Source organism: Lissotriton helveticus, chromosome 12, assembly GCF_964261635.1.
Source record: "Lissotriton helveticus chromosome 12, aLisHel1.1, whole genome shotgun sequence".
In the NCBI taxonomy this organism is placed as follows: domain Eukaryota; kingdom Metazoa; phylum Chordata; class Amphibia; order Caudata; family Salamandridae; genus Lissotriton; species Lissotriton helveticus.
Genome location: NC_136073.1, coordinates 269,281,076 through 269,305,268, shown reverse-complemented (window position 1 = coordinate 269,305,268; position 24,193 = coordinate 269,281,076). Strand labels below are relative to the sequence as shown.

At 48.9% G+C, this 24,193-nt stretch overlaps 1 protein-coding gene across 1 annotated transcript in view; it reads left to right on the top strand.

Annotated features, from left to right (window-relative positions):
* The window catches only part of DHX38 (DEAH-box helicase 38), a 1,077,951-nt gene that overhangs the window by 916,217 nt on the left and 137,541 nt on the right, over positions 1-24,193 (top strand). Inside the window, exon 23 of the mRNA XM_078670369.1 lies at positions 10,184-10,318. Coding sequence (XP_078526495.1) covers positions 10,184-10,318 — 135 coding nt within the window. The remainder of the gene's footprint in view (positions 1-10,183; positions 10,319-24,193) is intronic.

The window sequence follows — 24,193 nt, the reverse complement described above, 5'->3', positions numbered from 1 at the left end:
GAGTCACAAAGCTAAGATAACCCCTTCTCACTCCCTTGGTAGCTTGGCATGAGCAGTCATGCTTATCTCAGGCGATTTGTAAAGCATGTGTACCCTCACACAGTAACACAGTGAAAACACTACAAAAGAAGTCCTCGCCAGTTCGGAAAAATAGTCAATATTTATTTGAATAAGCAAGTTTAGTCCAAAGCAAATAATGGATGCAATTGTTTTACCACAAAGCACCTTGGATCCAAGGCGTAGGAGAGGTGAGGTGTTGGAAAAGGAAAGCTGTGTGGTGGTTCCGAACTACACAGGGGAGGTGATGCATCTGTTCCTTACTGGCAGGGGAGGTGATGCATCTTTTTCCAGATATATGGCCCTGGTTCCTTACTGTGGTGAGATGTGAATGAAGAGTCGGCACCGAGGGACGATGCGTCGAAAATTCAGATGCGCTGTGTCAACTGCAGCAGAGAGGCAGGTGCTGTGGCTATTTCACAGCTAGCTACGAGACAGGCGCTGCGTTGATTCTTCAGCTGCAAGCAGGTGCTGCATCAGAGTCTGAGCTGGTGCCACGGATGTCTGGTGCTCTGGGCCCACTCTGCAGCACTTTTTCTGAGGCGCTGCGATGGCGAGCTGGGACCTGCTGTAAAAGCCATAGTCATTGCTTCCGGCGGAAACCACTCTTCATGGGCAGGCAACGGCAAAGCGTCAATCTTTTGCAGTGATGCGTCAAGAAAACAGGCGCTGGGAGTCGATGCGTGGATTTTCTCCTTAAGATCACCAGGTCACACTTTCGAGGGCTCAGGAACTGGATTCAGCTCCACTTGGCAAGTCAGGACTCTCAGCAGAAGAGCCCAGGCATTGGCAGGTGAAGTCTTTCATGGCCCTGGGAATTCATAGCAGAAGGAAAGTACACAAAAGCCCTTGGAGAACCTTGGAAGCAGGATGTAAAAAGCAAAGTCCAGTCCTTTCACTCGAAGGACAGAAGCAGCAGGCCAGCACAACAAAGCAAGAGTCAGAGTGCCAGTCCCCCTACAACATCTAGCCCTTCTTCCTTATAGAATGTTCTCAGTCCAGAAGAGTTCTGATTTTGGGGTATAAAAGGCCCAATACTTATGTCCCTTTCTGCTTTTAAAGTAGGCAAACTTCAAAGGAAAGTCTTTGTAGTGCACAAGATCCTGCCTTACCCTGGCCTGGCTCCTGACACACTATTGGGGTTGGAGGCAGCTTTGTGTTGGGACAGGCACAGCCCTATTTAGGTGTCAGTGACAACTCCTCCCACCACTCTAGCTCAGGAATTCTCATCAGCCTGGTGATGGGCAATCAGGATATGCAAGGCACACCTCAGCTCCCTTTGTATGATTGTCTAGAGTGAATGCAGAAAACCCCAACTGTTAGCCAACCCAGGCATGTCGTCTACAGGCAGAGGCACAGAATGGTTTAGCAAGAAAATTCTCACTCTCTAGAAGTGGCATTTTCAAACACGCACTTTAAAAACTAACTTTACCAAAAGATGTATTTTTGAATTGGAGTTCAGAGACCCCAAACTCTAAATCTCTATCTGCTCCCAGTGGGAAATTACTCTTAAAAGATATTTCAAGGCAGTCCCCATGTTACCCATTGGAAGAGATGGTCTTTGCAGTAGTGAAAAAAGAAATTAGCAGTATTTTACTATTACATCATGTAAAAAACAACAGTACGTCCTACCTTTTTAAATACACTGCACCCTGCCCATGGGGCAACCTTAGGGGTGACTTACATGTAATAAAGGGGAAGCTTTGGACCTGGAAAGTGCACCCACTTGCCAGGTCGAAAAGGCAGTTTAAAACTGCACTCGGACACTGCAGTGACAGGTCGTAGACATGTTTGCAGGACTACTCCTATGGGTGGCACAATCAGTTCTGCAGGCCCACTAGCAGCATTTGATTTACAGGCCCTGTTCACATCTAGGGCACTTTACTAGTGACTCAAACATGCCAATCCTGGATAAACAAGACACCAATACAATTTAGACAGAGCATATGCACTTTAGCACTGGTTGGTAGTGTTAAAGTGCCCAGAGTCCTGAAACTAGCAAAAACAGGTCAGAAAAAATAGGAGGAAAAAGGCAAAAGGTTTGAGGATAACCCTGCAAAAAAGACCAGGTCCAACAGACCCCCCTCAGGCTAGAGTATCTGCTGTTTTACCTCACAAGGCTTTGCACTGAGCACAGTTAAATGGTACCTTTCATCTTTTTTGCATTTGCCTGACAGTATTCATTGTTTCAGTCCTCAGTTGTTATGCACATTTTTGATAGGTTTACAACATTTGTTTCCTCTTTCTTGCTTTGTCATGCCACAGTGCGACCTTAACTTGGCCCATATGTTTCGGATGTACACTCCCTTCGAGACACTTCACAGCTGCCCCTTGTGGCTTCGCAAACTCAAGACAGTGTTCCTCTTCGCCATAACATCTAAGGGGGTGTGAGTGATCTTCAAGCTCTCTGTGTCAACCTGTCATACCCTACCACGTTCTCGGTCAAGCTGGTTTTGCGGACACGGGCATCTTTCATGCCTAAAGTTGTGCTACCATTCCAGTGGAGTAGTGTGGCTCACTGGTTAGAGGCGGCAGGCCTGAGAGCAGAAGTCAGCCCGGGACCAGGGTTCAATTCCCGACGCGGCAGGGTCGTGGGCCTTGGTCAGCGGACTCGATAATTCTCGCTTCGGTGCTTACTATAATCAGGGGTTCCACTCGGCAACTCTGGGCATTAGCTTGCCTAATCTCCACAACGGCCCCACCAATTCCGGGGATGCCTGGCTCCACCTTGGGGACTCCCAGCAAGGGACCATCCCACAGGGAAAGCCAGGACGGGTTCCCCAGAGTTATACAGCGCCGGGACGCCCCATTGCTGGGGCAGCTGTGCGCTTTACAAGTATACTACATTTACATTTACATTTACATTGGTCAGAACATCACCTTGTCGGTGTTCTGGGCTTCGCTTCACCTCTCTGAAGAGGAGGAGAGGCTCAATTGTTTGGAGGTGAAGAGAACAGTGAACTTTTGCATCAATTGTACCAAGGAAAACTGGGTCGACGACCAGCCCTTTGTGGGGTTCGTTGGAATGAAGAAAGGTGAGGTGTGTGCAGAAGAGAACCATCTCCCCCTGCATCGTTCTCTGCATTAAGATCTATTCATTGGCTGAAAAGCAACAACTGGAATGACTGCTTATTCTACCAGAGGCAAAGCTGCTACCACTGCGTTGGCATACAGACTACTTATCCCGGAAATGTGTCAGTTGCCTATGTGAGTGTCCTTCCATAGGTTCATAAAGCTTTGTCTAGACAACCAGGTTCACTGAGAAGAGCATTTTACCCTCTCAGTCTTACAGGACTTTCTCCTCACAGTAGAAGAAAGCTTGCACCTTCTTGGGTTTGGGCAGAGAGGTGTATCCTGGGATTGTTCGGTGGTCATACCCCCAGGAAGTGATGAAGCGTTTCCTCATTGAAACTATTGCCGTATTGGACTAGTTAGCCCTCCCTTCCCACAAACACGAAGATAGGATAAAAGGGGACCCCGACGCACAATCCTCAGTTCACTAGTGGACAAAAAAAATAGACAGAAGAAGGGCTGCCCTGCCGCTCCCTGCACCCAGAAATGGAAGGCTGCACCGTAGGCTGAACTGCACCTGAGGGACCATCAAAGTGGATTTGCCTGCTATGCCCACTCGTGGAAAAGAGCTCCACTTGTACCAGTGCTGATGAAGTGGCTCCAAGGGCTGGTTGGCTAGACCCCTTTTAAGTTTCAGGACTTTCAAAAGCTAAGGAAACCTGCACTCCTCCAGAGCCTAACTTGCCAGAAAAGCCTGACTGTCGTTGGGTAACAGATTCCTGACTTTCCCGATGTGTGCCCAAGATTGTGGGATCCATAGCGGAAGTCGCAGTGGACTCTGGTTCCCATAAAATAAAGACTTGCTTACTTACCTGTAAGAAACAGCCAAGACTGCTGTAACCGGGAGACTAATTGCCCATTGGCGACTGGACCTGCACTGGACTTCCCTGCTGCATCAGAGGAGATCGAGTCCTGAGGCTGGACATGACCGCTCGTGAATACTAGAGTGGCCTCAGGAATACTCACTGTATCTCTTTAGCATCTTACAATGATTATAATGATGTATCCCAGTGCCCTCCGTACCACTTTACTGGATAGGGAATCCAAGAGGCTGGATACCTTCGAGAAGAGGATTTTCTCTTCCACCAGCATTGACTGCAGTTGGTGAACACTACGTGTCTCTTGGGTCCATATAGCCACACTGTGCGGAACTCAGTTACACAAGTGCTTCCTATGGTCTTGGAGGAAGCCCGAGCCATCCTGGAACAGGCTATTGCCGATGACAGTGACAGCAAAGTTCACCTCAAGATGTGGGCTGGACGTGACAGACTTGCTGGGCATGGCCATGGCCATTGCTTCATCAGTTGCACTCCACTGCCACGCCTCACGGAGTTCCCCTGGCTTTTTGGGGGGGAGGGGGGGGGCTAGGCATCCCTAATAGACATGCCCTTCGATGGCACTTGCCTGTTTTGGCTAAAGAGCTGGTGCAGCACTTGAGCGCTTCAAGGAGAGTAGCGTCACCACCTGGCTGTTGTAGCTCGCCATGACCCCATGCCAACCTCACTCTTTCTTTTGTTCCTTCCGTTACTTTGGTCTGGGCTTCCAGTCGCATCCCTTTCAGCAGAACCACCACACCCAGCAAGTTTCTCAGCCTTTGCATGACCTCGGACATGTCTCCCACAAGTCCTGTGGAAACCTAGGCCAGAGATCTGCCCAGTCCCCCACCACCCTGGCAGCCTCCAAACTCCTATGCTCTTGCAACAAGACAGGCCCCCTGTTGGAGACAAGTTCAAGCACCACCTGCCCCAATGGCAAGCCTCAACTTTGAACAAGTGAGTGCCTCAAATTGTCCAGCTGGATTATACCCTTTTACTGCTAGAAACCCAGTTGACCCTGCCACGGTCCTCCAATAGGCTGACGGAGGACCACCTCTGCTTATTGCGCCAGGAAGTGCGGGTTTTTTTGGCATAAGGAGCAATTGAGAGGTTGTGGCTGTTATTCCTGCCACTTTCTTGTGCCAATGAAGGACAGAGGCCTCATCCTATTTTAGATCTGCGCCATCTCAATGCCTTCCTGAGGAAGGAAAAATTCAAGATCCTAAATCCTGCTCTGGTCCTTTCTGTGTTAGACGCTGGAGACTGGATTGCAGCCTTGGACCAGCAGGATGCCTAATTTCATTACCCGATCTGCAGACCCATAGCCATTACCTGCGGTTACCGGTGGGACAGGAAAATTTTTTGTTTGCTGTGCACCCCTATGGTCTCACCAGTGCCCCTCGGGTGTCCACAAAGTTTTTTCCTACCACGACAATTGACTGCTGAAGATATTTTTGCCACAGGTAGTTGTTACTCACCTCCAGACTACAGCTGACCATCTGCATTCACTGGGGTTCACTATTAACGTGCTGAAGTTATGCCTTGCTCCTTCTCAAATGCTTCCTTTCATCTGAGCCATTCAGGATACTCACTGTGCAATTTTGCACCTATCCTCTGGAGCAGAGAGTCCCTGACAATCGGGATATGATTAGGGGTGGGTGGAATTTGCGTAGTCGCACTACGCAAAGTTCAGCGAAGCGGCAAAAAATCTCTGCGAGCACGCAGAATTTGGCGTGCTTGCGAAATTTCTTGTTCCGCCCGTTACACTGCAGCTGTAACTTTGCCACCGTGCCAAAAGGTGCCGGTGTCCCTCGAGTGAGCTGTCCATCATTGTGGGTAATGTGCGTGTAAGACGTTGCATACTGCTAGTGAGTGGGATGCCGTGCCAAACTGCCGGGGCTTCTATGCGAGAGCATCCTTGCATGCATTCACCAAACATTATTGCCTAGATAACTAAGTCAGGGGAGAAGGGCATTTTGTCAGGTCTGTTCTACAGGTTTTTCTAGTTTAAACCATTCCACAGACCCACAACCTGGCAGGTACTACTTTTGTATCTGTCCAAAAGGTGAGGAATCTGCGGTAAGAAGTCTCTATCAGAACTAGTTACTTATCTTAGGGAACGGCTTTTCTGGTAGAGACTCTAACCGCAGATTCTTCTCTTGCCCTCACATTTCCCCGTTCTGTGGTGTGGAATGGTCTCATGACAATCTGTTGTCAGAATGATTCTATAGCTAAACATCTGTGCTCCAAAAATATATCAATATTAGGATTCTTGAAGGCTCCACATCTGTTGCTACCGAGTACAGAAACTGGTGCTAGCATGAAGAGGTGATATATATATATATATATATATATATATATATATATATATATATATATATATATATATATATATATATATATATATATATATATATATATATATATATATGCTGCAAAAAAAGGAGATAACTCTGGGTAGTTCTCGAATTTAGGTGGAAAGCAGCTCCTGTTAGAGCACTCTCAACACCAGCGACACTCTAGATCTGCTCACCTCAAATGTCTGTTTTTCTATCAAAGTCTTTAAGCATGGATTAGCACAGTGCCATCCACGCCGAGATAGAAAAGAACAAAGTCTTTTGCCATTTTTACTACAGCAAAGTCTTTAAGCATAGGACTAGCACAGTGCTGTCCTTGCCGCGCTGTAAAATGGCAAAAGCCATTTATCACTCCAGGCACAGTATTACAGCTTTGAATTGGTAAAATACCAACTCAAGCCAACCTGAAATGAATAAAAGCAACCCCTGACAGAGTTTCGCTCTAATTAGAGCTCTTCAGAGAGGTATAGCTTTGTCCAGACACAAGGTAGCACCCAGTATAAGTCAAAACACATCCCTTTCAGGCATAGAGTGATGCATAAATTATGCAAAAAAAGGAGAGAACTCTGGGTAGTTCTCAAGTTTAGATGGAAAGCAGCTCCTGTTAAAGCACTCTCAACACTAGCGCCACTCTAGATCTGCTCACCTCAAATGTCTGTTTTTCTATCAAAGTCTTAAAGCATTGGATTAGCTCAGTGCCATCCACGCCGAGATAGAAAAGGACAAAGTATATATATATATATATATATATATATATATATATATATATATATATATATATATATATATATATATATATATATATAATTAGGCCCACTACAATAACCAGAATGCCTTGCCCATCAGAGGGTGTGATGTTGCCTTAAAGGAAGGTGTTTAACAACAAGGGGTGATGATGGACAGAGTTTCTGAATTAAGCAGAATACTCTCACCCAGTCAAGAGATCAGGGCTAGATCCAACACCGTTTTTTAGCTCACTGCACCATCCCAGTTCAGAACCTGGCTATATGCAAATTAGTCTGTTCCTGTCCCAGTGCATGATGGGAACAGGGCAAACCAAACTACCAAGCCAATTCTTACACTGGGAAGGAAACAAGCTACTGGGGACCGGTTTCTGGCATTTCAGCCGTCGTCGGCCCGGCTTGCTTGAATCCTGATGGTGCAATGAGCAAGGGACTCACATCTCAGTATACCCTTCCACGCTTAGGGTGGACAAAATATTTAACAACAAGGGGTGGTGATGGACAGAGTTTCTGAATTAAGCAGAATACTCTCACCCAGTCAAGAGATCAGGGCTAGATCCAACACCGTTTTTTAGCTCACTGCACCATCCCAGTTCAGAACCTGGCTATATGCAAATTAGTCTGTTCCTGTCCCAGTGCATGATGGGAACAGGGCAAACCAAACTACCAAGCCAATTCTTACACTGGGAAGGAAACAAGCTACTGGGGACCGGTTTCTGGCATTTCAGCCGTCGTCGGCCCAGCTTGCTTGAATCCTGATGGTGCAATGAGCAAGGGACTCACATCTGAGTATACCCTTCCACGCTTAGGGTGGACAAAATATTTAACAACAAGGGGTGGTGATGGACAGAGTTTCTGAATTAAGCAGAATACTCTCACCCAGTCAAGAGATCAGGGCTAGATCCAACACCGTTTTTTAGCTCACTGCACCATCCCAGTTCAGAACCTGGCTATATGCAAATTAGTCTGTTCCTGTCCCAGTGCATGATGGGAACAGGGAAAACCAAACTACCAAGCCAATTCTTACACTGGGAAGGAAACAAGCTACCGGGGACCGGTTTCTGGCATTTCAGCCGTCTTCGGCCCGGCTTGCTTGAATCCTGATGGTGCAATGAGCAAGGCTCACTGCTCCATCAGGATTCAAGCAAGCCTGTCAGCTCTGAGGGGCATTGCTTTGCAAAAGGTTGCTGGATCCAGTCTGATGGTTGGAGGTATTCAAAAGGTGAGAAATCTGGGGGTAGATAGAATCTCTTCCAGAAAAGAAGTTACAGAAGGTAACTTGTTTATTTAGGTCTTTTTTTTTTATTTAAGATTAAAGCTATTCTATGGTCCTGATGAATGCCACAGAATCTACATGGGTCACCAAAGGCAAGAAACAGGTTGGCTTGCTACAATGATTCTATGGATAATCACACCCATTTCAAATGTTATTCTTTTCATGGATTCCATTACAAATTGCCAATACATCTTCTTTAGATTGGATATGTATAGATCATTTTAACACACTCTTTTAGGCTCAGTCTTTAATCATTTTTAAAAAACCTTCCGGGGGCAAAAACTATGTCAGGCAGCCAGCTTGCTGTTGAACAGAGGATAAAAGACCCCCACGAAGTGCCGCATACTGGGCCTGTTTGACAAGGAACAGGACCCGATGGTGAAAATGTGCACCTCTGCAGGTGAGGGTCCCTGTATCTTAACAATGGATGTTCCCCAAAATAGGGACGATCCTAACATAACCTAGAAGGAGCTAAATAAAGCAACTTAGGTAGGAAATGTAAATTTCGCTCTCAAAACATCCATATTTTATGTATCTGCGCAAACTTGAGAGGGTGTATGATGGACTGACCAACCTCTCTTCACCCTTGTTATCAAAAGGTGCTCCAGATTGGAAGGAGAAAGGGTGAAAGAGGAGGCTAATGTTTACCCTCCCTGGCCTATCTCTACTCCCCCCCCCCCCCCAACATATGAGAGACCTCCGTTTTTGTGCTGCTGCATTTTAGTGTTCTCCTAAGCCAGGTGTCTGCCTTGGGTTGTCTCTTGCTCTCCAAGAAACTCCAGCCCTTACTCTCCATTACCGTTGACCTTACAGTTTCAGCTGCCAGCTCCTCCTCCTGTTGGGAAGTCACTTGGGCGTTCCATTGGCCACGACTCCCTGGGAGCCACATCTTCAAATATGCACTCCAGGTCAGCCATGGCGCACTCTATAATTAATTAGACTCAAGGTTGGATGAGGGGTGTCTGTTCTAGGCTGGCTGATTCTTAGCCATGAACTGATGATTCTCTTGATTCATATCTTGTGTTTATTTCCCATGCTTTGCCTGCAGTTTTCTGGTGCAAACCATGATTAGATTTTGATCTGTTCTATCATGATGCTCCCCTTTATTGGTGACTTAAATGCCAAGCTCTCATAATATGAGGCCATCTTGTTCCGCACTTTACCGCATCCCACAAAGCTAACAAACTTTGGAACCTTGAAGCTGTGTTAAATGACTCTCTGTATAGACAGCTCAAGTGCTAACGTTCTCGAGATAGAGTGGATGATGTAAATTTAATGTTGGGTAGGTGGCTATGAAGGCTCTTGATGAAAGTACATATTTTAGAAGGAAAATAGCCTTTGCTGATCAATAAGACTTCTTATATTTGTAAATTCTAGGGAAGCGAAAAAAAAGATAATGGAATGGAACAAAGCATACAGGCACTTGAGTGAAATAAAAAAAGAAAAGGAATTGAGTAGATGAGCTCAACAGCATCCAACATATTTGCTACATATGTACGAGAAGTCTGAATCCATGCTAGATTTTCAGTATATTGTCGTCAAATCAATTTACATGCAATGAAGAAATCTGGCATTGAACTACCCCTAGATTAGTTGAAATACGAGGGCCTGGATGTCCGTGGATGGAGGACGGAAATTTTGACTGGATTCAATTTACACACCTCATTATTAAACTTAATGTCACAGACTACCTACACATAATATTCTGAACTTGGTCTTAGATTTTTAACATATTTACGATGGAAAAGCAACCTGTAAAGAGTAGGTGGTGATGGTGTGAGACTAATAAGCAAGGAGTGTGGAGATATTCTCATATTCAAAAGATGATGTTGTTACCTCTCTGACGGTGTGATTCTCTTGCAGGTGAGGGAAGTACGTGCTCAACTCAAGGACATCATGGTGCAGCAGAGGATGAGTCTGTCGTCATGTGGTACAGACTGGGATATCATCAGGAAATGCATCAGTGCTGCTTATTTTCACCAGGCTGCTAAACTGAAGGTGGGTTATACTGCTGTGAATGAGTCTCTTAATCTGAAAGTATGGGTTAAAATGAGATAATAATGTTCTCAGAGCACCAAGAGTCCTGAAATCAATGAAAAGAGGAAGCCAGGGACGGATCTGATAAGCTGAAGTCTGAAAACAAATGATGCCAATAACTACCAGACTGAATGACAGCATATAGTGTGTCCTACAACCTTTGATTTTACTTGTATGTTGCAACAGTCTCCGCAAATGTTGTAGATTTTTCTTTACATCACCAGCACTGCTTTACCTTCTGAAATGATGGCACATGGGAAAACATTGCCTACTAGTGCCCTACTGGCATGTGTCAAGGATGTTTCAGCACCAGTGAGACAATGATGATAGAGACTTCTAACCTTAGAGTCCTTTTTAATATTCCCTAAGCGTCAGACTAGATCCTTGAACTTTTGAGCAGTACCTCTGCACGCAAGTAGGTGAATCTAAGCACCACCAATCTGCTCTGGAAATGACATACGGGCCCCATATAAGCACCACGTCTAGGCGCTGCTATCCATTCCTTTTTTTCTGCGCAACCAGACGTGGATCCTGAGCTACCTCTCGTATCTTGAAGACTGTTTTCTACCTAAGTTGTACAGAATGTGTAAGGAAAGGGTCACCACACAAGACAACAGGATTCAAACCCTGTCAGATAAGGTTGCCTGGGTTGAGTCACAACTCCGAGGCTTGCAGTGACTGCTCTTCAATAACCTAAAGTTCATATGAGACCACGAGGCAAAGCTGTATGTCACCAAACATCGCAAGACTCCACATTGTTTCTGGTTAAAGTCAAAGGGGCGGTCTCAGTCCTGTTCCTTGTCTAAAAGCTACAGGAGTCGATCCCAAAGTCACTCATCATCGTGCTCCAAATCTTCAGCTAAGTCAGAAAAAAAAAACATGAAAAATCCAAGTGGGACTCTGCCCCTTTACATCACTCTTGTACACCTGAGAAGGTGTCGGTGTGTCTCCATGCCTCTCAGTCCTGATCCCTAAGTCGGTCGATATTGACTAGTCCTGGCACGACTTGATTTTCCGGGGCCATCCGCAGCACAGAGGCAGATGCATGAGTTCCACAAGGCTATGCTCCGACTTTTTGGATCCCTTCCAGCTCCCTCTGGCGCACCTGCGAGCCTCAAGGAGCCAGAAGGCTTCAGTCTAGATTACCACTGGCGCGTTCGCCCTTCGTGCCAGATCCTCAAAACTCGTCCCTAGGCCTTTTCCGAAGCCAGTAACAGCTCCACGACCCACACTGGTTCCCAGAACATCAACACTGACTCCATCAAGACGCTGACTCCATTGATGCCAGAGGACGAGGTTCCTGTTGTGCTCTCCAACTCAGTCTGTGCTGCTACAACCTCTACCCAGGCTGTACTCAGTTTCTGCCAAACCAGTGTTCCACCTACGCCCGTTTAGTGCCCCTCCTCCTCAAGGCATGTCCCTTACGTAACATGCCTTGTCCGGGTCAGATAACCGTTCCCTCAGAAAAACTGGTATGATGACTTCCTGGATGACAGAGGCCTAGACACTTTTCTGATTCTGGCCTCATCTCACTCCTGGTCCTGCTGCTGGGGAAAGGGCCTCTTTTGCCATTGTTATGCAGAGGGCAGACAAAGTTCTTGACCTCCAACTCCCCACCTTATAGGTCAAATCTAATGTTCTAATGGAAGTCATCCAGCCAGGCCAGACTGATATTGAGCCCCTGCTGCCTTTCAATTAGGCACTGACCGACACCCTCTTAGGGGCCTAGGCCAAACCTTGTTATGTTATTTTTAATTATTACGCGCCTGAATCACCTCCGAAGGGGTATCTCGGCGGGATACCGGGACGACAGATAGAAGAAGCTATCTTTAAAATAGATGAGTCTTGAGAGCTTTCCTAAATTGCAAGTGATTTTTACAGGTGCATAATTGCTGTGTCCGTTTACTCCAACGATGTGGGGCAGGAAAGGAGAATGATCTGAAACTTGATCTTGCCTTTCTGAACTTGGGGACCTTGAGCAATGCCTTGTTGCATGATATCTGATAGTCATCTAGCCGCAGATTCCTTAACTTAAAATATTTCCCCAGGTGTCAGACTGGATCCGGAAAATCTTTTTTCCCCAGCAATACCTCTGCACGCCGGGAGGCGGTGTCGCCCTGCTCCGTCCTGAGGTCGTCACGGGAGTGACGTCAATGGAGCCACATAAGTCCCTCCCGGCGTGCTGACGTCAGTTTTCTTCTTTTCCGCATCCTAACGCGGATTCAGGTAAGTAATACCTCAGACCTCTTTTTGTTGCTTACAGGCCTTTTCGATGCCTTTTGCGTCCAGGAACAGTGTGTTCGATGCCCCTTGCTGGCTTCACACCGTGCCGGACCTGCTCGCAACAGAGACCAGCGACAGACCCTCCCGACACCTGTATATGGTGCTTGGGAGAGCACCATGACTCCATGGAGTGCACTGCTTTCCACCAGCTGCGGGCAAAATCCCTGTGGAAACGCCGCATGAAGCTGCTGTCTGCCCTGATGTCCCGAACGGACCCCTTGTGACGCAGGCCTCCTTCTCCAGCGGAGTTGTCCACGCAGCGCCAATCCTCACGGGAGGACGTTCTTGTTCAGGGCAGGTCCCAGGACTGTCGCCGTCATTCACCTACCTCAGTTAAGCATTTGCCCCCCCTCCCTGGCCTACCTCCAGGCCCCACAGGGGGGTTAGGGACACGGGTTGGGACACCGCCGGCAGGTTTACCCTCTGCTCCAACCGAGTGCCCTGACTCTGTCACCAAAGTCGCTCAACATCTGGACACGGCCCGGAGGGGCATCCCACAACATCTAGCCCTTCCATAGCACTGTCCGAGGCTCCCTGCGGCATCACTTGAGGTGGCTGTGGCACGGTGCACATCACTGCTTCGGCATACTCTCTCCTGCAGGTTTCCACCTCAGGAGTCGACGCCGGTCCTACTCTGAGCGGTCGGGACCTTTTCGGAGGTCGCCAACGCCGACTCCACTCGAAGAGTCGAGGCCTTCTCGGAGGTCGCAGACGCTAGCTCGACTCAGGGTCGAGGCCTATTCGGAGGTCACAGACGCTAGCTCGACTCAAAGGGTCGAGGCCTTTTCGGAAGTCGCCGGCTCGACTCGAGGAGTCGAGGCCCTTTCGGAGGTCGCCGACGCTGGCTCGAAGGGTCGAGGCCTCTTAGGAGGTTGCCGGCTCCACTCGAGGAGTCGAGGCCTTTTCAGAGGTCGCCAACGCCGGGTCGACTCGAGGGGTTGAGGCCTTTTCGGAAGTCACCGACTCCACTCAAGGGGTCGAGACCTTTTTGAAGGTCGCCGGCTCTACTCGGGGAGTCGAGGCCTTTTCGGAGGTCGACGACGCTTGCTCCACTCTGCCATTCTGGGCCTTTTCAGAGGCCTCCGACGCCGGCTCGACGTCGCCTCGACGCCGGTACCGTCTCCAGCTTTATTGGTGGAGGATGTGGTCCCGGTGGGTTCAGCACCCAGAGTTATTTCTCTGCTCTCCAGCACAGGCGACAATGGAGCATTGGCCTACTTTTCCTGCTGCTGAGCCTCTATTAAGTGGCCAGTTTAGCTTGCATACTTCACCTACTGATGACTTGCTCTAATGCCTCGCTGGGACACAGGGGCTAGTGGAACGTTCGTCAGGGCTGCAAAGATTTTAAGGATGGAGCCGCCTGCAGTCTCTAGTCCTTCTGAGCCTTTGCTGGATATTCTCCACCAGGGCGCGGGGAACATGGAACCATTGTTACCTTTTTCAGAGTCATTGTTTGACATCCTTCTCGGACCGTGGGCACAGCCCTCCTTGGGGGACCCCATGGATTGTGCTGTGACACACCGCCATCGACCGACTCCCACCTGTTTGACCCTCCATCCTTGAGCTAGTGAAATTGTGCTTCAGGCAGCTCTCTCTGAGACTCCTGTTCCGTTGCATCCTCTTACTCGGGAGTCTCGGTGGTTGGAGTCATATGGCCGCGATGTGTTTGCATCCGCCAGCTCGGGACTCCGGTCCCTCAACACGTTGTGTGTATTTGCTCGGACTTAATTTGCCCTTTGGGACGCTGTTGAACGGCTCCCCCCCTCCTTGCCGGAGAACTCTTGTGCCGATGTGGCCCTCTAATCCTTGATGGCCATGTTATGGCGCACTTTTTCAATTCGGTCTGCCATGGACACCACGGACTCTGTGGGTCATTCTATACCCAGGTTGGTTGCCTTACGCCCCTACGCGTGGTTGCTTGCTGGCGTTTTCCCCAGAGCCTGCTCAGGAGCGGCTTAGAGATATGCCATTTGATGGGGTCACTCTTTTTGACGCCCATGCTGATTCGGTGGTCAGGCGCCTCCTATATATGTATCTTCCTCAGTTTTAATCTTCGTGGAGGATTTTTGGTTTTGTGATGGTGCCATCCCTTTCTTTTCTCTTACCCATTGTGGGCTGCAGATGTTCTGGGTTGTGTGGCTGCTCAGCTGTGTGGTTTACTTATTCTGGTATAGCTGGTTAAGCTGTGTTTACCTTTCTTTTGAGCCTCTGCCTGCGAGCTTGTCTCAAGAGGGACCCTGCTTTTGTAGGGTTGTGCCTTACCCTATGTGGGGTATTTGTTGGCAATCATACTGCTACTCTTCCTGGCCCAGGAACCTTTGACACAAGCTGATTCTTCCTACTGTTGTAGGATGTCTCCTCTGGTGAGATCTGTAGGAGAGTGGGGTCTGCAATCCCATGGCCACCCCAGATTTTTGCTTTTTGCTTCACTGGTTTACGACTTTCCCTGGCTGTGGGCCTGCTAATCAGACCCACAGCCTAGCTGTTCTCTCTGTAAATTGACAAGCATGTACCTTAGGTGCATTTACCAATTGGTACTGGGCCACCTTATCAGTCCCTGTACAGTATACCTTAGGTATCCAGGGCATAGGTGTACCCAGGGCCTACCAGGGGCTGCAGCATGTATTATGCCACCCCTGGCTGGCCACCCAAATCTGACACAACTGGCTGCACGACAGCTGGGGCAAGGTGGTGTAAACATCCTTTGCTTTAGATATAGTATTCCTATATCTAACCCTAAAATGGACACATATATTCCTATAAGTCACTCCTATGGCAGGCCTTAACAATCCTGAAGGCAGAGTGCTTGGAATTATGTGAGATGGTGCTCTGGCATGAGCTGAGCCCGTTTGCAGCTTGCGGAACCAAGTCCTAATAGCTGTTCCATGATAACGCTATACCATATACTCTTAAGTGCATTATAATCCTCGCGGTTAAATGCTAACTCTGGTATAACATTATCAAAACATGTCGAGTAAGGTGTCATACGAATTGGAATACTACCCCCTCGCCAATTCTGGCGACGGGGGTAGCATTCCACCCTTCTAGAGGGACACAACATGTCTGTAACTGTGAACCCCGGTTAAAGTTAACTCGAGCCTCAGCATCACAAGATGGATGCTGCCACCACAGACACAAGTCTGACCTCCTGCTGCTGGGAGTCCTTCCAGCAAGGGAGGCTCAGACAAAGGGTTTCCTGCCTTGGGAGGTGCTAGCACCACCCCAGACAGGATTTTGTGTATTAGGTAGGCCAAGGCTGAAAGGAATGAGACATGCCTGGGGCCCACAAGGTGCCCTGTGCATACACCGGTTCCAACCAGTTGCTGGGGCAGTCCAGCCCCAGCCCTGGCGGGAAACCGGACAAAGGATAGGGGGTGTAACCACCCCCCTTCCTGGTCCCACCCAGGGGAGGGACCTAGTCGTAGTGCAGCCCCCTTTAGCTGAATAAAGGTAGGAGCTGGTCCCATTCCCAGTTAGATTAATCTTGACAACTTCCACGAAGAAACTCTTGACCTTCGACCTCCTGAACATCAGAAGACTGAAGAATCTCCCCTATGGTCAGGGAGTGACCATCCTGCTTCGCAGGCACCATCAAGCTCCTGTGCGGTTTGCTGTAAAGTCCTTCCAGCCCGTAATCCGACCATCCAGCTCGACAAGACCCGGACCTCCAGACCCTTCTGACCTCTACCCACATCCACAGCACAGCTGGGACCCGTGGGTGCGACGAGCAACGTGGAGACGGCCATCTTGAAGAAACCTGCACAGCGCTTCCAGCACGACCCCCGAGAGTTCCTCGAGTGAGTGCATTGGGGACTGAGAAGCCCCACACCGACGCAGCTCCTGCACCAAAGACCAGTCCCCCAGCATCCCCGTGATCTGCGTGGGGCCCTTTTGCCTGGTTGCTGCCTGTCCTGTTGTCTGGTCACTTGCCGGCTGGCTAGTGACCTCTGAGACGACGACCCGAAGATTTCGACACTGCTAGTCTGGTCCCCCAGACTGGCCCTTGCTTCCTTGTGAAAGAGAAGCACCCCGGACCCTCCTGGTCCACACCAGACGCCATCTTTGTTCCACCGCGTGGCTTGCATTGGCCAAGGCCTGTTGTCCAGATCGACGATCCGACACCGCCAACAGCAGCAGACTACGTGGGACAGCTTGTGCCTCCAGCCTGGTCGTGAAGAACAGCTCCTGGTCCGCGCAGCTACAGAGAGAAGCGACCCTTCCTTCACCTGAACGCGGCGACAGCATCTGGTTCCCTCCTGGTTCCAGCACCGTCACTGGCTAGTGACCAAGACTCTGTCCCCTTCCTTTTCAGGACTTACTCCTTCCCAGTTCCATCCTTGGAACCACCGGACTCCTCCATCTGGCTGCCTGCCAGCAACTCTTTGTTTCAGGCATCACCGGGATCAACGCAGCAAACCCGACACCACTTCAGCCCTATGCACCCGCAGCCTGTGGGTTAGGTAACTAAAGCTTCTAGGTGCTGAAGTCTGTGTCCACTATCCTAGTGTCCAGGTCCACTGCTGTTTTCCCTCCATCCAGCCGGGTTCGTCCGGAATCCGTAACTTTCTAAATTGTAAGATCAATAGACGTTGGTACGCATCCCGCGTGAGAGTTTCCACTCTGCACGTGAGTCCCGTGTGCCTCCTGCTCCTTACTTACCTAGTTTGTAGTGTAGTCCCACCGATCCTCCAGCCTCTGGATCTCCTTACAGTACTTTCCTTCCTCGCATTCCATTGTTTTCAGTATATGGTTTGTCGTGCCCCTAAGGCACTCGTGTAAATATTGTGCGAACTCGTATTTCTTTTGTAGTATTGTCATGTGCTTAGCCCTCTGACCTCATAAAGAGTTCAGAGGTGTATGTTAGTTAATAAATACATAACAACCTGTGTGGTGTCCTTTCATCTGGTATTCAAGGGGTTATATTGTGGTAAAACAGCTGGCTTCACATGCCAAAAGAGTTTAGCCTAAAGACTGCTTTTGCCCACGCTACTAGGATAGCTGGTCTATAAGGTTGACTTACAACCAATCACCATAAGGGGTTGTTTGGACTGATACAAGGTGATCACTAGAATTAGTGAGCATCATATATCAGGCCAACTTCTCACAAGATCCATAGGGTTGGTTTCTCTCCAAGGGTTCCCATTGGTTGTCTACGGTTTGTCCGTAATACATCCCCGCCTCCGTAGGGGGTTTTGTCGCCCTGGCGTGTTCCTACAACCTCGCTGTGCATGTCTTGCCTGTCTATCGGTGGACATGCGTCCCTGGTGAGTGATAATCAGATAAGGCGTTCTCTATGTCAGAGTCTGTGAGCTTAAAGTCAAATACCGAGGAATATGCATCTGGAGTAATTTTACACCAGTGTCTAGTACTCTTCATGAGTGACTTTTGTTTCTGTGCAGGCCCCTTAAGTTTAAGGATCTGAAAACATATTAAGAAGTTATCTATCCAGGTAAGGGTTTGGAGAGTTTGTGAAAATTAGGTATACGGTATGACTAGCCAAATGAGTGGGGCCTGTAACTTACTGATGGAGGCCCAACAAGGTTAGGACAGACATAAGTTGAACTACCTCAGAGTTAGAGAAATGTTCTCTATGAAAGTTAAAGTCACCCACTAAAAGAAAATATTGAGACACAGGAACATGGAGGGCAATGAATTCCCTTAGACACAGACTAAAATCTTTTTTTATAACCTGGCGTTGCCTCCAGCCGTCATTAGGGGAAATTTCCACTCTAAACATACAGATCTCCAGCCAATCTGCTTGCCCAGTATCAATGACTGAGACTTTATGGGGTCTTTAAAAAATAATGGCTAAACATCCACCGGATCTGCTTTCTCTTTCTAATCTCAGCATCTAAAAGTTATCAGGAAGAGCTATCGAAATGGTTGGAGAAGTAAGAGTTCAGCCTGGTTTTGCTAAAAAAAACAATGTCAGGTGAAAGTGACGATAGTAGATCCCAAATTTCAGCTGCGTGTTTGGCAAGGGATCTGATGTTGCGTAGAAAGCCAGAGATAGAAGAGGAGGTAGAAGTGGGTGATAAAGAAGAATAAGGCCATTGTGTGTTTGACCGCGAGTGGTTGCTAGATGGATTTAATCTATAATATTATTGTGAGCCAGACGCTAAACCCACATAAGAGCACTGAAATTTACATTTTAAACAGGCGGTGGGCCCCTCAAGATTGAAGGGGAAGACAGAATTGCACAAGGAGCTAGAGCCATCTGTGTGTGTACTACCAAGATTACAAAGTTTGTCTGTAGAGTAGAGAATCCTGTCCTGATTGCGGTGATTTAATAGAAAAAGATCAGGGATCCTGGCGACGGAACGGCGCAGACTGGCTTGACTTAGGCACGCCAGCGGCACACCCGCAGCACGCGTCAGCCCGGCCGTCATTAAATAGAGTGACCTACAAAAAAAGGTAGAATGTCTCCTGCACGGTGTGCACGTAAAATAAATAAAGGACTGCCTGCCCTGAACACGGCCAGGCAGTCCTAATAAGAGTAGCCAAAAAGCGTCCAAGGAATGAAAATGACGCTAAGCACAGTAATTATAAATAAATGAATAAAAAATGAGCAGGTATCAAAAGCTAAAAGCGTTTCCTAAAAATTCATCCAGAGTTTGTAACAGATTAAAAACTGACTCTGCTGCATGTCGCTACCCTGCAGACTGGAAGGTGGCTTTGGATCCATAGGATACCTCTTTCCATACACCCATCCTGAGGCCTACAAGCACTAACTAGGGTTTGTGTTGGGAAAGGAGCACAGTTTTCTGTGATGAAGGTGATGGCTGCACATCTTCGGAGGTCAGGGGTCCTGGTCTTTCCCTTTGACACTGGCAGTTGGAGGCGGGCTTTCCGTTGGCAGTCTTTTGCTTTCTCGTCCTAAGTGCGCCAGGTATGCCCACACGTGGTTCCTGGGCTCACTGTGCCACTGGAATCAAGCTATCCTGGCTGAAGAGGGATGAAACCCCGAAACCCGTCCTCGGATGCTTGTTTCCAGTCCAGGAAGGACCTGGCTTGGCAGTTCAGGCTGGACTGTTCCCATGAGGCACAGGGTCAAGACTGATTTGTATATGGCCAGGTCTAAACTGGGGTGGCATGGTGAGCAAAAGAATGATGGATTTAACCCAGATCTCTTGACTGGAGGTGAATGTGTTGATTCGTTCTGCATTCCGTCCATCAATTGTGTGTCTTTTACAAGTACATCTAGGCCTTTTGATATATAAGCTCCCCTACAGTGAAACTGTACTAGATTAGTGTTCTGAGTACAGAAACCGGAAACATGCAAGAGAAGCAGTACACTGCACTTTAGGATAATGTTTAGTTGTCTTGTCAGTCCAGCCTGTTCTCTATTGTTTAGATAGTGAAGGTGTCAATTTCTAACATGTGATTAATACTACTACAATGGTTTTTTACTTGAGTATGAGTTTAATTGTATGCACTTGAACTAACTGTGAGAAGCTGGCTTGGTATATGATGTACACTTATGTAAGTGGGCACTTTGCACCAATCCAGACAACCGTTATGATGAATTTAGTGGCTGTAGACAACCTTAGAAAGCTGTCTAAGTGGTAGCTATGGAGAGCAGCCCTCAGGATTAGTCCAGAAGTGTAAAGCAGCTTGTTTTACCAGAACATAATCTTAAAGGTATAGATTAAGTGAAAAAGAACCACACAGTGTATTTATAAAAATATGTATTTATTATAAGACACTCACTAACACATACAGATATCTCCTAGCTGGAGATAAGCACAAAGCATGCAATACTTTTCAATAGAAACCGGTAAGTAGCACGAAATACACAGTGGTCACCAGGGGGAGACCAACCCATATTCTAAAATAGTGGTATGCGGACCACGACTTGAGTCAAGACTGTACCCAGAAGATGTAGAAGTGCCGGGGACCCAAGGAACCACCCAAGGTAAGTAATCAGAAACACCACGGAGGCCGTGTGCAGAATGGGAACATGACTGCGGGCTCAATACAAGTCAATGGGTAAGTTGCGGTTGCAATTTTAACAAAGAAGGACCCTTACCAGTAGACCCTGAAGAAATCCCATGGAAGACAGAAAGTTGGAGAGCCACCCCACCCTTGGATACCCTCGGAATCAGGATACCTACACCAGGGAAGCCGGTTGGATAGGTGTGAAGTGGCGTCGGAAATGGCCGTCAAACTCAATTTAGGATTTTAGGAAGATGGCGCTGCTGGAGAACGTGAAAGTGTCCTGTGGAACCCAAAGGTGGATTCAGGATGAAAAGTACCTGCAAGCAGAGGGGACAGAGTCTATGCCACTTGGAAATGACCAGGAGGCCTGGAAGACCAATGCCCACCAAAGTAGAGTGTTGCAGGAGCCTTGACCGTGACCTTGGAACTGCAGCTGTGCAGACCAGGCGACGCTGTGGAAGACCAGGAGCTGTGCACGAGCTATCCCATGTCTGATGTCGAGAGTTGAGAGGTCGGTGTCCGTCAGAAGCACAAACAAGCCTTTGCCACTTCAACCAACGTGGAAAGAGAAGGTACACTGTCGGGACCAGCAAGATCCAGGTGACTCACCACTAGCAGGTGCAGATGGGTTTCGGTTCCTGTGGCTCCGACGAGGGATACTGGCCTCAAACTTGGTGAGAGGACAGGGCAGGCCTCGAGGGATCTGAAGAACCACCACCTGTATTGCTGAGTCTTTCGGGTCCACGGGAGCCCAGGATCAGGGTAGGGGTCGGACAGTGGGGAGGATACTCCCATGTTCTTTGTCCAGTTTTGCGCCAGAGCGGGAGCCAATGGCTCCCTGAGCTGATTTGGACTGGACTATGCAAGGAGGGCACCAAATGTGCCCTTCAAGCAGACTGAGTGGCGCTGGCAAGTGCTCCCACCTGACCCCAATACACCAAACCCTGTCTGGGAGGTGGTCCCACCTCCCTTTGACAGGATACCTATGGTCTACCTTCCCCTGCTCAAGCTTGGATCAGCAGCAGAAGGGCAGAATCATGTCTGCGGTCGCAGCAGCCAGGTTGTGCTGTCCAGGACTAGAAGACTGGTACCGGGAGCACTGAGGGACTCCCGGAGGAGCTTTACAGTGCATGGAATCATAGAATCCTGCCTCCCACACCATTTATGGGAGAGGGTATCATTCCAACAGGTTTGATATCAAACATGATTGCGTTTGTTACAGCCAGTTTAGAGATGGTCAGCGCGTAATGACGCAAGGCCACTCTATGTATCGCAACAGCTGATGCACTTACAGCCTGGGAGAATGGATTTTGAATGCTGTAGGGGTGTCCTGCTCATGCAGGGGCACCCTCCCATTTATAACCGAGCACCCTGCCTTCAGGATTGAAAGTTACACGAAAACAATGGGGAAACCCTGTGTCCCTCAGAACCTGGGTATTTAGCACCAAAAGAACAATGGTTCCGTTGGGTACAACAATGATTTCTTCTCAAGAGCATTAGCAATTCAATCTGATAGAGACCACTAGCTGCAGATTCCTTAACGTAGAATTATCCCCAGGCGTGAAACTGGATCCGAAAAACATTTTTCCACAGCATCCCTACGCGCCGCGGGGACGGCGCCACGTTACTCCCACCTGACGTAATCCGTGTATGTGACATCAACGAGGATACATAAGGCCCCCCCCCCAGCGCGCCTACATCAGTTTTTTTCTCTTTCCGCGTGCAATGCGGATCCGGATTGTGTCCTGACCTGTTTTCAGGCCTTCCATTCCTTTTCACTCTTCGGTGTAGTGGAACAGTGTGCGAATGCCTTCGGGCTTCAAGACATGTACCTCTTGTGCACGTCCCATGTCCGCGACGGACCCTCAACCGATCTGCATGTGGTGCCTGGGTGAGCACCACGACTTGACGGATTGCGACTCCTGTCAGCACCTTAAGCCTAAATCACGGCGGTAGCGCCTTTTGAAATTGCTGTTGGCCCGCTTGTCCAGGTCGGTGTCATCCCAGCGTCCGTCTCCCACCTCGGAAGCAAGGAGCCGCCGGTTTCGTCTGGGACATCGCCCTTCGCCACGGCCCCAGGGATGTGGTTAACCGGCTGGTAGGTCCTTCAGCTTGTCTCCGAGGCCCTGTCCTCCTACTGCGGTGGGCGCCGGCTCCCCTCGGGACATGCGTCTCCTCCTGTCGCCTTCTTACCTGCCGTTTCCCGGTATTGGGGCAACTACGGCCCAAATGATAGCCTACGCTGCGGCTCTGCAGGCTTCTTTGGCACCTCCTCCATTTCCTGAGATGTCCGTGGATTCCTGGCCGCGCCGGGGACTTCCACGGAGTCGCTGGCGGCTCCGGCACCGAAGGTTTCGGCTTCAGGTCGTAGGAGGGTGGTGTCGTCGAGGTGTGACCTCCCCGAGACGGCTCGGAAGACGGCGAGAAGTACCGACGGACAGAGCGGTGCTTCCTCTCCCTGAGCCGCAGCCAGTTGAGGTGAGGAGAGGCCTTTTCCTGCTGCGAAATAGTGGGCAATCAACCCACATGCAGAAGGAAATCATTAGACACCTAGGACTCCAGGTGAAACTATTTTCTTCATTTCTAATACACATTTTTGTTAATGTTGCACATTGTAGTAGCAATTATTTTTGAAGGTCCTGAGGAAGGCAAGGACAGGAGTGTCCATTTATATTGCTGAAACATGTCGACCTAATAATAACTCGGGCAGATATTTGTTGGGACTGCCTTATTTTGCTCTGTTTTTAATCTTGGGCAATTGAGTGAAAAGAATAAAATATTGCGTCTCTCACGTACCCAATCTTAATTCACATTTTTTTACACTTACATGCACTGCAATTTTTTCTACCCATCACACATGATTACTAGTTAACACCCTAAGGACCATCTAGTGATCTATAATTTGACTTAGGACATTTCATCAAGTCCTGTGTTCATCATTTATGCTTCACAATGGTAATGTCCAAAGGAGTCCCAGATGATGACTAGGGCGGTACCGAGTGGTGACTGATGGGTATCCTTACTTTGGAGGAGAATTCTATTATCATACACTTAGATTCTTAGTTTTGCTGTTTTTTTACAATTGCATATTTGTCAAGGTAGCATTTTGTCTCTAGACCCGTGGACATCTTATGTGTAGTGTGGTCCTTCAGGCCCCCTTCTTCAGCACTTGGCGTCCCTGCCTTGCCGCAAATACCTACGGGGCTCCCTGTGGCGTCGCAGGAGATCGCCTGGACTCCGGGCTTGTCCCCGAGTCCCACTCGGTCCTCTACGCGGGCGCCTGCCTCGCCAGAGACCGAGCCAGCGCCGTCTCGCCGCCGGGAGCCTCCCTCCCCGGCTCCGGTGGAGTCGCAGGTGGAGGCTGGGCCCTGGGGTGCTTTTCCGAGTCCCTCTCGGTCCTCGACACGGGCGGCTGCCCCGTCTGAGGCCGAGCCAGTGCCTTTTTGGTGTCGACCCTGGCCCCATCTCCTGGGGAACGTGGTGGCAGAGGTCGACGAGGTGCCGCTAGTGCCCTTTCTGGCGATGACCGATGTCGGTCAGGCACCGGTGGCAGACTCAACGGAGCCGCACTGGCGTCGGGTTCTTGATTCGTCTCCCGAGGTTCCTTCCTCTCCC